At 50.7% G+C, this 19,833-nt stretch overlaps 1 protein-coding gene across 6 annotated transcripts in view; it reads right to left on the bottom strand.

Moving 5' to 3' along the window:
* Positions 1 to 8,050: 8,050 nt before the first annotated feature.
* The window catches only part of ZNF536 (zinc finger protein 536), a 458,035-nt gene continuing 446,252 nt past the window's right edge, over positions 8,051 to 19,833 (bottom strand). For all 6 annotated transcript variants that reach the window (XM_051833366.3, XM_089319697.1, XM_051833363.3 and 3 more), the window contains one exon: positions 8,051 to 10,907. In XM_051833366.3, coding sequence (XP_051689326.2) covers positions 10,663 to 10,907 — 245 coding nt within the window. In that variant the 3' untranslated portion in view covers positions 8,051 to 10,662. The remainder of the gene's footprint in view (positions 10,908 to 19,833) is intronic.

Consider the following 19,833-nt stretch of genomic DNA (forward strand, 5'->3'; position numbering starts at 1 on the left):
GTCAGAGAAGCACATTCTGGAATCAATGAATTCTTCCTTCTGGAATTACGGGTCTCCTTGTACAAAGCCACAGCAGTCTTTAGATAGCACTCGTAAATACAGCGGAGATAGCCCGAGAACAAGTGTGTTTCCTTGCCACGCCTGGGGAGTGCTGAGTCCTCAGCTTTCCCTTCTGTTGAATGGGTATGTTGCACACAACGAACCCTTCCTGCACTAGCAGGCAGTGAGTGTCAATGGGGAGACTCTGCTGTTAATTTCCAAGGGACACATGACATGTTAACAGCCTGTGGCCACACAGCAGCACCCCTCGCTGTCCCTGGAGAGGTGCAGAGGATGAATGGAAGGCAGGGTGCAGGTCAGGCCTCTGTCGCTGCCAATGCAGAGAGACGCTTTCACGTAGCCTCATCTGGCTCCTGGCTCCTGCTCCCGCCTGGCTAGAAGCAGACACGTTTCCCACCGCTCGCTCAGGGTAGGAGAACCTAAGTGCTAGGAGAATGGGTCTTCGGTGAGGGAAATGATTCACGCCCCAGCAGAGCCGGCTCCCAGCCACCTGCTCCCACCACCCCCAGGCCCCAGGGGCACAGAGGCCTGACCTGCAGGGGCTCCACTCTCACTGGGCGGATCTATTACATGCATTAAAATAATTTACGTCCGGCCCTCTAAAGCGTTTAATTCGTCGTGCCATCATCCATTCCAGAAGCGTTCCTCTTCATCGTGAATTATTTTTGAAGTATTTATGTGGACCTCACCGAAAATCACCCCAGTCAGCAAACTGAGAAATGGAAAGGCATTAAGAGGAGGTGTTGACCCAAGGGTCACGGGCACGATTGTGGCTGGGGTCACTGGGGCGGGGGAGGGAGCCGGGGTGGCCATGGCCGTGGCTGCTGGGGCTCCGTCTTCCCTGCCCACACCCCGGCACGGGCAGGGCACCCGGTTTTGGATATTGATGCTGGCAGGAATAACCAATGCAGGGAGCATCTCCGTTTGCAAAACACTTGCCCAGGATCTCTCGAGCCACCGCAGTGAGTCTGTGCGACAGGCTCGTTCACAGATGAGGAAGCCGAAGCTCTGAGACCACGGAGGAGCCTGCCCGGCAGATCTGTGACAAGGAAGGCAGATCCCGGTCTCCTGCCCAGAGCTATGCACCAGGCAGCTCTGAGCTCCTGTGCTGGGAGCTGTTCTCCCATGACCCCATGGGCCCTCCTCAGCCACAGAGACACACAGCCACATGCACAGCGAGCAGGGTCACCCCCAAGCTCTCAAGCACGCTGCTAGGTCTGCGATGGAACCAACATCCCGCTTGCTTCCACAGCCCCTTCGCTGGAGACCGTTGGCGAAACTTCTTTTGTAAAAGCTCACATTTCCACGATTACTCCAGTGATTAGCATCAAAGACAGCTGGGCTGGGAATCTGTAGCCACCCAATGAATAGTTCTCGAGATGCAATACTGTACCAGGCGCTGTTTGTAGCAGAGGTCTGAAAGGCACGGAATTTAGGAATTTACACTCTGGTAAGGGAAACAGACCACAAGCATGTAAACAAAGGGATAGATAAGAGATTTTCAGAGTGATTACTGCTACAAGGAAGACAGAAAGCAAGTGACAGGCTGCGGTGTGACACAGGAGCCAGGCACACATGCATCCGTGGGGCAGCGGGTGTCAGGGAGGAACATTTCAGTTGAAAGCTAAATAAGGGAGGGCTCCAAACATGGCATGTGCAAAGGCCCTGGGGCAGGAACCCATTAAAACAGCCATTTTGACCAGAGACAGATAAGTGAGGGAGGAGAGTGAAAGATGAAGTTGGAGAGACTGGCTGGGCCTTGGAGATCAGGCAGGGCATCCTGACAGATGCCACCTACAGCAGCAAACCTGGGAAACACGGGCTAAGTGAAACACGCCAGACACAGAAGGCACCGGCGATCAGAGTCCATCTCCGTGAGGCATCCAGCACAGGGGAATCTGAACACAGGAAGCAGACTGGCGCCGCCAGGGCAGGGCCGAGGAGGAGGGTGCAGTTCAGGGGCAAGAATGATGTGTAGGAACCTGCAGTGATCAGTGGCCCATCATTAGGCTGTTGCCTAATGGAATTTCAAAACAGAACTGGTCTCCTAGGGCGCCGGCTCCTCCGGATCTCAGGGACCTCAGGGTCCCTTCCTGCAGCCCCAGGAAAACCTCATTCTCCATTTCTCAGCTCCAGACTGGTGCGCAGCCCCTCACCGTCCCTCCCACTCCCACAGGGCCCTGGCCAAAGAGGGGACTCCCAAGGCCCCTGCCCAGCCCTGCAGCCCTGCTCGCTCCCAGGAAGCCTCACCTTGTTGGCTGGGTCCTGCGGTGATGGTGGGGATGGCAGCGGATGCCGAAGGCCCCAGCAGCTGGCACAGTGCCTGGCCCACCCCTCCCCTGGTCCAGCTGGGGTGCAATTTCTGATCACAGCCGTGATCTTGGGGAGGCAAGGGGCAGGGGCTTGGGAGGGAAATAGAATTGGGTGCCCCTGTTCACGCAGCCAAGAGCAGGAGCGGCGCAGAACCGGCGCCAGGGAGCCCCATTGGGGCGCATCTGTCCCTTCCCTGGCCACTAGGCGAGTCCTGGGAACAGCGGGGGCTCCGGCTCATTCTTGGATCAGGGGGCGAGCGCATCCTTGGGGTGGGGGGTCAAGGCGCTGTTGGGCTTGGAGCCCTCAGAGCCGCCCCCCGCCCGCGGCGACGCGCAGGCCCCGGGCGCCCCCGCCTGGCGCCGCGCCCCGCTCACTGCGCGGCCCGGGCCCAGCTCTCCAGGCGCGCTGCCAAGCGCCGGGTCACCGAGCTGACAGTGGCGCGCCCCGGCGGTCCGCTGGGGCTCCGGGAGGAAGGAGACAAAAAGTGAAACCGAAACCCTACCCGGCAGGGCGCGTCCGCCGCGGGCTGGGCTCCCTGGCTGCGGGAAGCAGCCCGCACGACCACGGAGCTGGGCGGCGCCCCCGAAGCCCCGCAGTGGCTCTCACAGATTTTCTGGTGTTCGACAGCCAACGATGGAGGCGTGGTGCGCCCTAGACAGCAGCACAGCAATGCGGGAAAGGCGAGGACGCAGCCACCTCCGGGGTCCCTGGCTGCCTTTGCAAAAATCTCTTCTCTTGGAAGCTGAGCCTTTTGACCGAAGCTGCTGTTTTCTTCCAAGCCATCTGACCTGCCTGAAGCTGCTTCCAAAAGTCACTTTGTAAACAAAGGAACAGACCACCTGAGGGCCAATGCTTGTGCGCTTCTCCTGTCCCTTTCGCAAAGTGCATCCTCGCTTTGGAAGAACGTGACCCCTGACTCTGGCCCTGGCTCACTCGCTCGCTCTCTCCCCCGCTGCCTGGCTCTCTGGGAGCTGCAGCCAGGGTGACAGGTTCGAGACAAATCGCAGCCGCCAACTTCCTGTCCGGCCTGCTTGCCGCTGGGAAATGGGGCCTCCCTCCGCCTCTCCCGGGTACCAGGTACCTGGATTGATGGCGCCGCCTTCATCGCCTCTCCCAGCAAACTTCTCATAACCCGATGCATAAATAATCACATGTTTTATAAATAGCTGTGGACAAGAGGCTGTAAAACAACGAAGATATATTTGTGCCTTTATGTCCTAGGAATATTTTCTAAAACGACTGTTTTATTGGGCGTGGGTTGCATGGGGGCGTGTGGATACGGAACAGTCCCCAAAGTTGCCCCACCCCCTCCCCCCAGGTCAGACGGGCTCTATCCTTAGCAAATTGATAAGGTTCCATGGGCAAGCTTTATTTGTCCTGACATGAGCCTATGACACTTTATAAAAAGAAGTAATCCAGAACAATCTCTAGGTAATTAACACCTAGATAAACAAACATAAATTTCTATATTGCATTTATTTGGACTACCACTCAAATATGCGTGAACCATGCTTTTTTAATTAAAAGATAAATCCATGTGACACTTAGCCTCAAACTTAATTATTCAGCATAGTATAATAAAAAATAGACCCATTAAATGTGTCTAGCACTGTATTTCTGTATTAACAGCAAAACAGTTCGGTCTGGGGTCATTTAAATTTTCCCCCTCCTCTTGGCTTGCGATTTCCCTGCTCGCATAAGCCTTTCCTCTCCCTCCCTGTCTCCCCCACCGCACCCCCTCATCTCTCTCTCCCTCTCCCTCTCTTTTAACACCAACAGGTGAAAAGCTGAAAACTCTGCACAAGCCCTAATGTGGAAAGCTCAGCTGAGCAACATTTTTAATATTGTATTACAGCATGCTTTTTTTCCCCTTTCCCTATGGGAACATGCCTCTGGCTGGATGGAACTTGCCCAACCCTTGTATCTTGGAAGGAAGATCACGATGTTTAATACTAATTTCCTTGGGACCGCGCTCACAACCTACCAGAAGAAGTTTTTGTAATATATGCTTCCAATACAGATGTTAAACAGAGAAGCAGAGAAGTGTTCAAATCCCAAACTGCCAGAGACAGGAGGTTTATCATCTTCACAAAAGTTTCTCAGCACAAAATAGTAGCTTAACGCTGGGTACCAGCTTCGGGTTCCTGGGAAGAGAAATTCGTACCCGAGACACTCCCCACCTGGGTGTGCGGTAAGAACAGAGGTGCCGGCCGTCAGTTACCCTGAGAGTCTGAAAAATAGGGACCACGTGCCAGGCATCATGCTGAGTGCTTGGTGTACTGTGTCACCTTTCGTCTTTGTGGCAAGGGGAGATTTGAAGATATATTTTATTTATTTGAAAGGCAGAGTTATGAGGCAGGGCAGGCGGCAAGACACAGAGAGAGAGAGAGAGGTCTCCCATCCACTGGTTCACTCCCCAAAAGGCTGCAATGGCCAGGACTGGACCAGACCAAAGCCAGGATCCAGGAGCTTCTTCTGAGTCTCCCACTCATGGGTGCATCCTCTGCTGCTTTCCCAGGCTCATCAGCAGAGAGCTAGATCAGAAGTGGAGCAGACGGGACTGGAACTGATGCCCCTATGGGGTGCAGGCATTGGAGGTAGCGGCTTAACCCAGCACACCACAGCACCAGACCTCAAGGGGAACTTTGAATCCAAATCTCACATTGGCCTTGGACTCCATAACCTAATTCCAAAAACCATATGCTAAGCTCCCTGATGCCAGGGCTGCCCCCAGCTGGTCTCAGACTGGACACTGGGGTCATGGAGATCGGTGGTCTTGGCGTGGCCAGGACAGGTGCCTTTAGAGGAAGTGGACTTAGACCTCGGGATGGGGACCAGCCACTCGCTGTTGTCCAGGACTGCCCCCAGGGTTTAGCGCCCCCTTGTTTCCTGAGAAACCCTGTAGACTAGAGTTCACCAGGGTGGGAGATCACCCTACATAGTCCCCCCTCAACCCTACCCCCACTAACCCATTCACAGAAGGATCCACAAGAGCCATACAAAGGGCCCAGGACACTTCCCCCGACTCTTTTCCAGGGAGCTGAGCAGTGAGTGATGTCTCTCCTGGATCCCAGCTACCTGTCGAAGAATCCACACAGGTGCTGCCGTGTGGACTGTTACCTTGGCTGCGCAGGGTCTTAGAGCCTTGTGTCTACACTGCACCACCATTTGTGTTATCACTGTCACTTCTGAGGGCGGTTCTTCAACTCTGGTTGAAGCCTCTGGCTGCCTCTCTGCACAGTCTTTCCGTATCCCAGCTCCTCGGACCCCTGAGAGAGCCTGGTGCGGTTGACACTGTCGCTCTCCACTGGATGAGATGAAACAGCACATTGGAGCAAGTCCACCAGGCTAATGCAGCTCCTGAGCATCCAGGACAGGACTTCCGAGCCCCCATGCCCTCCTGGCATGGATCTCACACCTGCCCCGGCAGGCTCTCCTAACCCTCTCAGCAAAGCAGCTCCTCGGACGGATGTCTCCATCATGTGGGAAAGTGCTCTTCTCCCTGAGCCTCCTCTTCCAGAGAATTTACATTTCCTTGTGAGAGCATCAGACTAAAGTCTGTTTTCTCCCTGGACGGTGATCCGTGGGCACGATTCCTGACTTGTCACCGCCCGGTGCCAGGCACACAGCCCGGCCTCTGTGTTGACCAAGCCGGTGGAATAGCGTTAACCTTGAAACCAGTTCTTAACCATTGCATCTCCTCTCTTCCCGACATTCTGACTTTCCAAACAAGGAAATTAGAAATCAAACCTTGAGACATTTTCCTCGGAGCATCTAAAGGGCACAGGTGTGGAAGGAGTCCCAAGCACAGTGGCTCTATTTGTGTGTAGCTTTTCCCGGGTGCAAAATTAATCTCAGAGTTCCCCGTGTCTTATTCTAACCCAGGACTCACAACACCCAGCATTTGTAGAATACTTTTGAAATGTATGTACAATTTCCCCACCAGATCCCATTCATTTCTCATAATTTTACAGATACAATCAATGAATTCAGCACAGTTAAATTGCTCGAGATCAGGCAACCAGTAAGTAGTTTCGCTAGGGTTCAAGTTGAAGTCATTACACCCCAAATTTTGTATTCTTTTCACTGGACTAATCTACCAATCATCTGTAGCTCTTAGAGAACTCCAGAATATTTTGATGGAAATAAATATCGATGCTTCTTAAAAATGCCTCCTACATACAGTTTTATTTTTATTTTTCATAACAGCTTTATTGAGATATAATTCACATACCATAAAATTCACCCTCTTAAATTGTACAATTCAGTGGGTTTTAGTACATTCACAAAGTAGGACAACCATCACCGCTGTCTAATTTTAGAACATTTTTATCACTTGGGAAAGAAAACTCCAACTCATCAGCTATCACTCCTGGTTCTCCGCTCCCCTCCGCCGTGGGCAGCCATTAGTCGGCTGTCTGTCACCATAGATTTGTCTACTCTGGACACTTCGTATAAACAGAATCATATGGGCTGTAGTATGGTGCCTGGCTTCTTGGTTCACCCACCCAGGCTGTAGCACAAGGCAGTCGTTATTTGTTTATGGCAGAATAATATTCCCCTCCGTGGCGTGTGCCGCATTTTGTTCATCCATTCATTGCCTAGCTTTTTCTGACAAGTGTTAGGGCACACGGACGCCCTACAAAATCCGAGTGACCAGGACCTCCTGAAAATGCGGAAGGCTGGGGCCGCTTCCTCATGGCAGTGCGGTTCCACGAGGGTCCCCATGCTCCCCAGCCCACCTGATAGCCCAGCGTTCCTACCTTCCTGCCTCACCAAGGAGGGATCTTGTCCAGCTCCCGTGGGTTTCAGATCCATCGTGCAGGTGTTGTGGACAGAAGTCCGGAGCCCTCGTTCAACTGAGACCTCCACATTTGGCGTCTGAGGTCCCGGACAGTCAGGACCGATGACAGCTCTGTTCATGTGCCCCCTTTCCCCGCCCTAGGACACACACAGGCTCCCCGACTGAAAGAAGCACGCTGAGCAGACAAACTGCTGTAACTCGCTGCAGGTACTTTTGCTGGCCGAACCCGCACGGGCCCTCCATGAGCCGGAGCTCTAGCATGCACCCTGCAAATTTATTTTTTGGGCCAAACTAAAAAAAAAAAAAAAAAAAAAAAACTCGCTCATCAGGTGGTGAGCACACTCCCAGGCCCCCAAGCTGTTTTCTTCCAGAGGAAATATCTGGATTGTCTTCGGATAATTTGGTGGGGAAAGACTTCTTTGCATTTAATGATTTGAAATAAAAAAAAAATACTTTTTACCAGTAAAGTAGAATAATGGACTCCAGGGCTCTAAATGGCTCCTGCTATGATCACCACAATAAGGGGCATTAATATTCCCATAGTTTGATGTTATGGAAAATGAAGTGTGGTTCATACAAGCACTTGGGTATACACAGGCACTCGTGCACACACATACACTCACACACACACACACACACTGTACTACACAGAGACTCAGTCCCTTGGAAAAAGCATGCGGCTCTCCCAGAATGCTACAGGGCTTTTAAAAAAGTAGGGTTGGACCAAGTCTTGCCGAAGTTTGATGGCCACCCCCCTCCACACACACAGGTTTTATTCTTTGCAGTAAAGTGAATAGGAAAAGATGTGGGTTTGTTTTTTTTTTTTTCCCAGAGGTAGAGGTTTTATTGCGTAAAACACTGGATAAAACTGGACTGCTTCAAAGACATTTTATTCTAACAGCAGAAAGAAAACAGTCATTGCTGAAAAAACAACTTTTAATACTTTCTATACCAGAATAAAGTTCTGTCAACTGATGTATTATAATAATAAATAATGACCAAGAATAAACTTTAAATACAAAGTTCTCTACTTGTTACAAGCATAGCAACAAAATCCTCTACTCTATGGATCTCAGATTTCCTCCAAGATAGATGTTGTTTTCTCGGTGCAGGAATGGAGACAGTATCACAGACTACAAAGTTACAGGGCAAGGACTTGACATGTTTAGATATGGGAACCTGATGACATTCAGAAACTGACACTGCATCACTGCGGCTGTCACTTGTTTGTATTACAAGTTACAAATGTTCTGGAAAGAAGGCCTGTGTCAGAGGGGGAATCAGGATGGCTCACACTGGACAAAATGGAAATCCACACGCACGCCACAAAGGAGAGGGGGTGTTCCCAGTGTCACAAACAGAATTATTGCCTGCCGCATCTGACGATGCCCAGAAGACACAACGAATACTCGAAGAGCTCCCGAGTGCTAGAAATGGAATGTGGCTCTCATTTTTTTCCACTTTTTTTCCTCTTCTTTTTTTCTTTTTCTTTGCTAAGATACCAAAGGTGGGGCAAACACACAGAAAGCAAGCGACTGGCACAGTCACCAAACACGGTAGTGCAGTTAAAATCCTAAAGCTTACTACACTCAGAAAGTTTAGTAACATCTCAGTCCTTTCTCTAGGCTCATAGAAACAGTTGCATTAAGTGTATCAACTCGATTTAAGTAAGGCAGTGAGAACTAGACTAGAAAAACAAGAAAGCAGCTTGCGCCAGGCCAGATGGGTGCAAGGGACGCCCCCCACCCCACCCCACCTCCACTGAAATCTCGGGGAGACCACCCCCTCTGACAGCTGTAGCAAACCCGGCTCCCCATCAACCTCAGATTCCTTCTGGGCTCAGGATAGATAGCGCTAAGGATTTTATTTACACTGATTGCAGTTTAGCATTTTTGTAAACTGCTGTAGGCAGAGCTGAAGTTTTTAAGGCCCTGGGGTTTTATTCTGCGCTCCCAGCCTGTAAGGAAATATTGACTTTTTTTTTTGTTTTACAGTCTGAATGATTTTGTTTTAGAAGAAGTTAATACTTCCACACCTCTCTACCATCCCGAGCGACAGCACCAGTGTCGTGTCACTCAAAAGAAGTAGGCGAAAAGGCCGAACTCATACCCTTCTAGCACATTCCAGAAGAAACCTTTAACGAGTCTTCTGAAATCGGTTTTTTTGTTTTGTTTTGTTTAAAGTGAGTGAAGTGTGTCTTTCTCGACCCTCAGCGTGTCGCTTCTGTGTGGTGCAGAATTTGATGAATTTGGAGTATCCAATCGGTAGAAAATCTAAAATCTACAAAAATATAGAACACATTTGTTTTACAAAAACAGACATTCTAATTCAAACAGTTTTCTTCATTAAGAGATAGATAGCACGATGTTCAGATTCACCTTTTAATACAAGCTATTTCGTGAGAGCTTGCTGGAGAAGAAAATCTTGCTTCATGTCTGTGACACTTATAAAAACTAACACTTGAAAAAAAAATCTGATACTAAGGACCGGAGCAGCCAGCATTCAAGTAAACTTTTTAAAATCATAATTAACAAAAATTAACAAATTCCATGATCATGTAAATTTCCATTTCTCATCAGCACCTTTATGGATAGGATAGGATAGCTTCTCTAAGAACATTTCATATCATGTACCCGACATTGTTGTAAAATATCAACCTTCTTCCCCATTCAAAAATTTCAAAAAAAAAATGGCAGCCAAAAAAAAAAATATTTCCCTCGCTACTGCAATGTGATCTAAAAAAAAAAAGGAATCACTCATCAAATCTGCACTGGGCATCTGTCTGCAGACACTTCCTGAACATTGATTCATTTAGCTGCATATTTAAAAAAAAAATCCACATTTAAGATCGCCGTCCTCTGCAGTGCCGGTCAGCCCTGGTGCTGGCCGCCGGCCGTCTAGGGTTTCTCCGAGAGTGCAGTTACGACACCACGTGAATCGATTTTCTCTGCAGTGACCGCTCCAGTCTGACTGGCACCACAGCTGCCTCCCAACACATCTCATTAGGGTGCTAGGCAAATGACGGCAGCTGGTGTCAGATGATAGAGGTGTTTTCAACAACGAAAACACAGCCTCCCTCCATCGGCACGGCAGCACTGAATCATTTAGATGGTATCGGTTTTCGGTTAAGAGCATTATTTTGGGACAAAGACGATGTTCGAGTTGGAAGGGCCCCCGGGTTTTCTCGTGCTCGGAGGACACAAGCATTCTTTTGAAATCGCTTTTCTACCCACCTGCATTGTTTGGAAGTACTTGTTGCCAGGTAACAGTTTAGCAGCCATGTTCAAGGGCTGGGTGATTTTTTTTTAATATAGATATATAGATATATAGATATCTTTTAAAATTTTTGTAAAGGTTCTATACACTAGGAGGGGCATCGCACGTGATTTTTTTCCCCTTGGAATGCCGTTAGCAAACTCTTCCGCCGGATGCATCACCTTAACACTGCGTGAAATCCTACTGCAAGGTGCAGGGTTCGGGGCTGCTCAGTGGCTGTCCTCCTGGCACTTGGCGCCCTCCTCCGCCAGCTCTGCTGAGCTCCCCGCCTTCACAGCTGTGGGCTCCTCATAATTCCCAGAAGCCTCCGAGTCGACTCGGGAGCGCTTGAACCTGCGGTCAGGGTACTGGCTGTTGTCAAAAGGCATGCGATGGACGCAGAGGACGTGGGTCTTCAGGTTCCCCTTCTGAGAGGCACTGTAGGGACAGTAGCGACACTGGAAAGGCCTGTGACCTGTAGGCAGAAAGAGTGGCTGGTCAACACTGCTGCTCAGATCCTCCCTATCCCCTCTCTGCCCCCCCAGACCCCCAGGGTCGCCATCAGTGGCACCGGTGTTGCCCACATCATTAGGGCTACTGCTGTCCTTCAGTACAGAAAAGCAGCCAATATGTCAGGCACCTAAAGTGGGATTTCAAAGATCATCCCATCCTGGCCAGAGTCTTTCACCCAGAGTTTGCAGTTGGTGCAAGAGACGCCTAGACAATCAATGGTTGATGCTTTGCAGGACAAGAGGTAACATCAGCCATCCCAGGCCTGTACTTAGAGAACAACAGAGGAAACAAATTTTCCCCAGTGTTTCGTGGATACAATTCAAAGCTACCCTGATCCACACTGAAAGGTGAAATTTCATGCCAGTTTCGGGTGTGATAAAATATTAATATTTTCATTTTTTTCCCAACCACTTTTAAAAGGTAAAAGCCAGAAAAAACAGACAAGAGGCCCATCTGGCCTAGGGGCTGCACTTTGCTGGCCCAGCTACACAAAAGACCATAAATTCCTCATCTGTGAGTAGGATTCAGGTCCCAGTACAAAGCCAGGCCCCTTACTTAGCCTCCCAGGAACTCTTATATTGTCGAGGAAACCCAGCATGGGCACTGGGGAGAGAGGGCCTGGCTGCAGGACAGCGTTGGAGGGGCTGAACTGGAGGGATGTGTGGAAGCTGAGGGTTAGAGGGGAGGAGCAGCAGAAAACAGGGCAGGGACAAGCATGATCACATCCGCTGGGCCAGCCTGAGTTGTTCGGAAGTCAGACTTTTGAGCAGAGAACTTTGAAGTGAAACTTGCTAGCCAGCCTGCACTTCAGAACAGAAGATGGACTCCTGTGGATGTCTGCCTGGTGCCCACGGTCGGATCCTGCACGCGTTCCGTCTGCCATCTGGTGGAGCTGGCACGGGGACGGGATGGGGCAGACAGTGGGGTGATCGGGTCGCTCCCAGGGCTGGGAAGCTGTGCATGTCGCCTTCCCGGAAGCTCCCAGAGAGGTCAGACCCAGGAATAAGTTTCATTGGCTCAAAACAATTAAAATAAAACGGAATAAACAAGTGACCAAATAGGCCTAACTATTTGCCCCAGAAAACAGCCAAACAACACGTTCAGCACTTTTCCGGAGCAGAAATGGCAGAGCCCTGTGCATCTGGTTAGCAGAACAGCCTGACTCCTGAGAAACTGCAGGTCACCATAATGTGGGGATCACTTGCCCACCAAACTGCGTCCAGGGCTAGACGTGTGCTTTTCCTTAGTCAGCTTCAGGAGTCTGCACTGTTTTCATAGCCAAAGGATCTCCAGACCAATGCATTCTCCCTCTTGAATCTCTTTAAAATCTCCCCTTGAGAATCTGGTCCAAGGCGTGCCTAGACTCTGAGCATGGCAGCCTGCAGCCAGGCCCTCATGACTCCAGTTCCACATTCCCATCCCATCTGCCCCAGGGACACGAGAGCGAGCATCCAGAGAAGCCCAGCCTGGGACTTCTTGGCTCCAAAGCTCTGATGGCCACTTCCCCTCTAAGGGATAATCAAGGCCACCTTGGCTCGGTCTCAGCCATCCATCCGCCCAGTCTCCAGGAGAGCGTGTCCGTTGGTGCACACCAAACCACACGTCAGGGGGTCTCTGCGATCGGCTTCACCCTGTGGGTCTCTGTGCCCTCGTCTGAAAGGACGCGTCCACCTCTGCAGACTCCAAGCCCACTCCTCCTTCCATGCTTTGTTCAACACGACGCCTGCCTGGCGGACTCTTGGATATGGACTGGTCCCCTGAGAGGCTGCGGGCTCCCAAGGCAGGAGTCAGAACTCTCTCAGGATCACCAGTGCCAAGCCCTGCACCTGTCACAGAGTGAGCAGAGCTGAACTACTGATTATCTTACTGCTTTGCCTGTCCTTTTCTCAAAGGAGTTACTCATTTTTTGATAGAGTTTCTACTACTTTAGTTTCTACTGTTGCGCCTAATATAAGGTTGAATTTAATCCATTTTTTTCCCTTGTAAAAGCTAGTGTGCAAGGGCTGGCACTGTGGCACAGCAGGTTAACGCCCTGGTCTGAAGTGCCAGCATCCCATATGGGCTCCGGTTTGAGTCCCAGCTGCTCCATTTCTGATCCAGTTCTCTGGTATGGCCTGAGAAAGAAGTAGAAGATGGCCCAAGTCCTTGGGCTCCTGTACCCACGTGGGAGACCTGAAGAAACTCCTGGCTCCTGGCTTTGGATTGGCCCAGTTCCGGCCATTGTGACCATTTGGGGAGTGAACCAGCGGATGGAAGATCTCTCTCTCTCTCTCTTTCTCTCTCTCTCTCTCTACCTCTGCCTTTCAAATAAACAAATCCTTTTAATGGGGCCATCAAAGAAGGAGGTACCTTTCTCTGAAGGGAGGAGAGAACTTCCACTTTGACTATGACTTGTCTGAATAAGATCAAAGTCGGTGAACTCAAGAGGCTTCCATAGCCTTGGCAACTCATGACTAGAGCCTAGGGAGATTACTGATGCCATAAATAAGATTGTCAAATTGTTAAGTCAACAACAGGAGTCACTGTGTACTTACTTCTCATGTGGGATCTGTCCTTAATGTGTTGTCCATTGTGAAGTAATGCTGTAACTAGTACTGAAACAGTATTTTACATTTTGTGTTTCTGTGTGGGTGCAAACTGATGAAATCTTTACTTAATATATACTAAATCGATCTTCTGTATATAAAGATAATTGAAAATGAATCTTGATGTGAATAGAATGGAAGAGGGAACGGGAGATGGGAGGGGTGCGAGTTGGTGGGAAGTTATGGGGGGGAAGCCATTGTAATCCATAAACTGTACTTTGGAAATTTATATTTACTAAATAAAAGTTAAAAAAATAACAAAGCAAAGGGTCAGTCATCGTGATGTGACAGGTAAAGCTGCCACTTGCAACGCTGGCATCCCGTATCCGAGTGCCAGTTCAAGTCTTGGCCGCTCTGCTTCTGATCCAGCTGCCTGCACGTGTGACTGAGAAGGTGACCCATGCTTGTGGGCCTGTGTACCAGGTGGGAGACAAGGATGGAGCTCCTGGCTCCTAGCTTCAGCCTGGCCCACACCTGGCAGAACACCTCCCCCCTTTCAAATAAATAAAAAGCAATAAATAAGCATTTTAGAAGGAAAAGGCATTTTCCCTACTGTGACAATGACCGTAACTTAGTGCTATGCTGGGCACCAGTAACTTCCAGCAGATCCTTCTACCAAGCCACTTAGAGAGAGCCTTGAGGCCCTGGGACGCAAGCACACAGCTCATGAGGTTATCACCCCTGTGCACACCGAGCTATGCCAAGGATTTGAGGGAGCCTGAAAGGGAAACTACCAAGCAGGAGGAGGGAGGGCTCAGTTTTGGAGCAGGAGGTCTGGGAGCCGTTTGCAGATCACCCAAAAGCACCCAGGGCAAGAGATGAGACACCAGGGAACCCAACAAGGACTTTCAGATCTGCCCAGAGCTTCTCAGAAGGCAACGGTGTTGTCTCTCCTGCCACATGGTCACAGCTGAGGGCGGTCCCTCTCCTAGAAACCAGCACAGGGGCAAGGCCATCCACTGATTGCTTAAATGCACGGATCTACTGATGGAGAATATCGCCATGCTAGGACAAGCTGCTGGAGTTAAGAACTTTGAGTGAGAAGTTAATAAACAATGAAATCAAACCCCCCATGACCCAGGGAGATTCGTGATGCTACAACCCCAGAGGAGTCTCCCTCTGTTCTCCAGGACTACGTTAGTTCCTCCATCCTTCAACTGCTCTTGCTCACCAGCCAATCTGTTTGCCTTTGCTATTGTCGTTGCCGAAGAGCGGTTTGTGTTGGAATCACATGCTACAGCCCTTGAGAGCTCCCCTCTCTGCACGTCGTATCCCCACAGGACCCATGCACCGTGAGAGTGGTGACTGGAGGAGAACCTCAAACGTCACCTTTATTCACAAGAGCCTTTTTGGACCGGCCAGCTTGGTTGAAAAGCATGTAAGTACCTTTCACCCACTAATTGATTTCCAAGTTTTCTTCGTGATTTTATCCTATGGTTACATTCTGAGTGTTTCTTGGTAGCCAAAGGCAATGTTCTGGCACATGTGGGCATTTCAGTGGTGAAACCATTATGGGGTTTGTTTTCTGTTTAACTTGGGTGAATTGAAAATCTATTTGTATGTGCATCTAAAGCCATGTGTGTGTACACTTGTGGAAGGAATTCTACATATGCTGGATTCACAACAAATCCTGATCTTGCAAATAGAAGCCCTCCGTATGATAATGGTGACACTTAAGGATCTCAGTGGCCTACAATCCACAGCTCTTCTTGTGCATTTTTGCATGTTTGCTCTCATAGTTGACCTTTATGGCAGTGTTGTCCAAGGTAATATTAGCCCCACTGTACAGATGAGACAGTCAATGGACCGTGGGCCTGGAAGATCTGACTTTAAGACAAATTACCTGAGCTTGGTGCTATGACACAATGAGTTAAAGCCCTGACCAGCAGTTCTGGCATCCCCTGTGGGCACCAGTTCCAGTTCAGGATGCTACATCCAGCACCCTATTAATCTGCCTGGGAAAGCAGTGGAGGGTGGCCCAAGTCCTTGGGCCCCTGCACTCGCGTGGGAGACCCGGAGGAAGCTCCTGGCTCTTGGCTTCCGATCATCTCAGCTCTGGCCATTGTGAGTATTTGGGGAGTGAACCAGCAGATGGAAGACCTCTCTCTCTCTCTCTCTCCCTCCCTCTCTCTCTCCCTCTCTCTGTTACTCTTCCAAATAAATAAAATAAATCTTAAAAAAAGACAAATTACCCATGTATATAAAACACTTACATCCCTCCAAAATCCTTACAAACACTGTGACTATAATGTGTCTCTATAGGATACACACACACACACACACAAACGAATTATCCCAAGCAGTAGTATCCCTACCACCATCCAGGATTTTGCATTCTGTGGCCTCACTGACCCATGATCAACTGGTATCGTCGTGGCTCAGAGATCTTCCTGAACTGTTAGCAGCCCGGCACTACTTCACAGCAGTGCCACGTGCCCTGATCCATCTCACCACAATGCCACACACCCTGCTCCATCTCTTCACGGCACTGCCATGCACCCTGCTCCATCTCCTCATGGGGACACTGCATCATCTCACACCATCACAAGAAGAGTGAGCACAGGAAAACAAGGTGTCACAATGGGAGAGACTGCATTCAGGGGCTCACTACATTGTGTGGTTCCAATGGCTCCATCTGATGACCAGTCCGGTACTGTGTCTAAGTGAGAAATTAGTTCATCACAAGTAGGCATGGATAGGGAAAACTTAGCATATACAGAGCTCAGTACTCCCTGTGGTTTCAGGCATCCACATGGGATGTTGCCTCCTCTGGAGGTGGGGACCTCTGCACAGTAAGGCTTTCTGGATACATACACGACATTGTCCACACACGCTCATCCATCTGAGCTGCTTGGTGAGAGGTTCCCATGAGACCGATGTAGAAGAGAGTGCTGTGGGGTCCGCTCAGAGGGAAGACTGGATTGGAGAAGCCATGGTAGGCCCAGAGTAGAGCACTAGGGCCTCCCAAGAACGCACCGGTAAGGAAAGCCGATCCTTTGATGGTGGGAGTGTCGATTCCCAGAAGGCAAGCTCTGGTTATGCAGAGCACCTGGGGACACTTGACACCGTTCTGGGTCTAGCTTCATCTGGTGAAGTTTTCAACTCTGCCCCGCCACCCACCCCCTGAAGCCCCTGATACTGGCCCAAATGCGATGATGTTGAGATCCGCTGGCTTTCAGAACCTAAACCAGGGCTTCAGCACAGACCCCAGGGCTGACAGCTCCACTGACTGCGTCACTGTGGACTTCCAGGATCTGCAGCAGAGGGGGCGTGGAAATCTGCTAGGAGCTTTCGGACTTTTCTGCGGTGGGGTTTGGAGGAAAAGAGATCTTCAGAAGGAAGCAGACCAGCCCGCTTTGTTCTTCATCCAAAGTGCTGACGCAGCAAGAGCTCCCCAGGCACCGGTGTGATTAAAGCTTAAGGGATTTGGTCTCTCTTTAACTTTTCTGTACTCATTTGGTGGGCAGGTGAGAGAGAGAGAAAGAGAGAGAGAGAGAGATGTCCCATCTGTTAGATCACTTTCCAAATGCCTGCCACAGCTGGGTTGAGCCAAGGGCAAAGCCAGGAGCCAGAAACTCGATGCAGGTCTCCCCCATGGCTGGCAGGGAACCAAGTACTTGAGCCATCCCTGCTGCCTCCCAGGGTGCACATTAGCAGGAAGCTGGAGTCAGAGCTGGAGCCAGGTGTGGAACCTGCATGCTCTCATAGGGGATGTGGGTGTCTCAGCCACTGTTCGAAACCTTGCCCCACCCTAGGAGCACTGGCCTTTGCCTGGGGGCAGTGAGAACTGGAAGACCTCCAGGGTCCTGCAGAATGAGTAATGAGTCACATTTCACTGGGACACAGTTTAACAAATGTGGGTGGGAATCTGCTGTCCGGTCTCTTGCAAGACAGAATTCTCCTTGGAGAATGCGGCTGGGATTAAGCCTGGTGAGGGGTTGAGTCCATAACAGCACTTTGAGGCAAAGGCATTTATCTGTGCTGAGAGGGAGGTGATTGGGGGCTTCTAGTAGCACACCTTGGAGGGACAGGAGGCTCTCATGGTCTCTGCCTCCAGCCCCCCCTCCCTCCGAGCCCTCACATTTGCTGGCCTCTGGCCGCATAGAGCTCTTCCCTGGTCTTCAAATGCATCATTGCCTCAGGACCTTTGCACAGTCCTTGCTCGTCCTCCTGACCCTGCGTCATCTCATCGCCATGGCTCATCCTTCGGCCACCAGCTCCAAGCCCTCTGCCACAGGAGGGCCTTCCCTGATTGTCCCAGATCCGCTGTCACATGCTGAGCCAATACTCTCTGCCCCAGTTCTAACACCAGCAGCTGAAGACATGACAGTCATGGCCAAGTTTCCCACTGGGCAGACTCTCAGCTCAACAGGGACGTGTACTGGGCACTTGGTTTTTGCTGCATTTGTTTGGATTTGGATGGTGGCTATAACCCATCAGCCAACACAGCATACCACAGCATTCATCCTTAGGTATGTTCCCAGCAAAGGAGTGGAGGAGGGAAAGGAAGACAGCACCAGACAATTGCAGACAGAGACACTGGGATAGGAAGCTGGCACAGGTGGGTCCTAGGCACAGGCCAGCGTGTTGGGGGAGGAACTGGTGGGTACAGGGAGCCAGGGCCAGGCTCACAGGGTCCACCAGGAAGGCGGGGCCTCCAGCCGTGGGAGAAGAGAAGTGGGGAGACCCTTCCCACACTGCCCAGAAGACCCCTGCCCCATCCACCTGGAGCCAGGTTCCAAGCCTGGAAGTGTGGTCAGATGGGTGCCCCCCCACCAACTACCCACCCTCACCTCACTCGCCTCTCTCCACTTCTCACTCGCAGGCCCTCAACATCTCCCATCACTGCCTGGCGAAAAGTAAGTACATCATACGTTAATTTGTATTGTCACCGCGCCGCGGAGCCGTGGTAAAGAGCGCATTCATTTTTAATCCACTATGAATAATATATAAATATGTATACAGTGTGGAGGGTCAAGGGGGTATCAGAGAGCCGGGCGCACATTGTTTATACCAGAAGGAGGGAAATGAGGTATTTTTCTTACTTGCTACGATGGAAACACCTGCTGTATCCCTGTACCTGAGGGGGAGGGGAAAATGCCTGCCCTTGGGGGCACCATCCATTAACTCCACTGCAACAGCGTGGGCAGCTGCTCTCGTGGGAGGGATGGGGCTGCATCCCTGGAGCTTCCAGACTTTCCAAACCGTCTGCTTCTCCGGCAGACGGGAGACTGGAGAGATGGCAGCGGCCCAGCCTCTGGTCCGGGGAATGGTCAGATTGCCCATCAGTGAAGATCATCTGAGATTCACTCACTGACAGGGGCTGCCAGCAGGGGGCTGCGGTGGAGCCAGATCTTCCCATTTTACAGATGGCAAAGCCAAGGCCCAGGGAGAGGAAATGCTTCCCGTAAGTCAGGTGTATACAGTTATCTGATTTCTGATCAGGAATTCAACCTGGGGTTATCTCTACACAGACTGGAGCTCTCCATCCCTGCTGCTTACCACTGCCTGCGACATGCTGGCAGGGAGACATTCTACCAAGAGGAGTTTCCGGTCAGGAGCCACACTTGCTCCAGTAGGTTAGCCCACCGGCACCCTGCAGGGGTGTGTTGCACACGTATGTGGATGGATGTTGCGCACACATCACATGCCACAGCCATCGCAGGTGCAGGCACAATGTAACCCATCAAAGTCTGGCCTCGGGCACACTCTGGTACATGGGGCCACGTTACACAGTGGGATCTGTCCCAGGACACGTCCCCAAACACTGATACCAAGATCTACACACACTCAAGTCCCTGATATCAAATGGCAGTGTTGGCACAGAACCTGTGCACCTCCTCCTGCGTACTTTCCATCATACTTCACATTCCTCAGAATGCTTAATGCAGTGCAGGTGCTGTGTAAATAGTTGTTACACTCTGCTGTTTAGGGGCTCATGGCAAGAAAGCTAAGTGTGTGTGGGCTCAGCGCAGACAAAACCACCATAGGTCAAGCTAGGCAGTTCAAGAAGCTCACGGTAGACAGTGTTCAAACAGTGAGTGCTGGAGAGACCGTCTGTGAATGGCGGGAGGCTGTGCTCCGTGCCTGGCACATTCCATTTCTGCTCTCTGGAACATTCTGGATTTTTTTTCCTGTATATTTTCTGTCCATGGTTGGTTGACTCTGCAGACAGAGAACCTGTGGCTGTAAAGGGCCTACTTGTTTCTAAGCTGCCCCTGTAGCCCCACATTTCGGCGCTGGCCGCCGGGAGGGACCAAGTGATGAAAAGCCAGAGAAACAGGTGTCAAGGCAGCTGCCACC

Source organism: Oryctolagus cuniculus, chromosome 18, assembly GCF_051225735.1.
Source record: "Oryctolagus cuniculus isolate XC-2025 breed Fujian yellow rabbit chromosome 18, ASM5122573v1, whole genome shotgun sequence".
In the NCBI taxonomy this organism is placed as follows: domain Eukaryota; kingdom Metazoa; phylum Chordata; class Mammalia; order Lagomorpha; family Leporidae; genus Oryctolagus; species Oryctolagus cuniculus.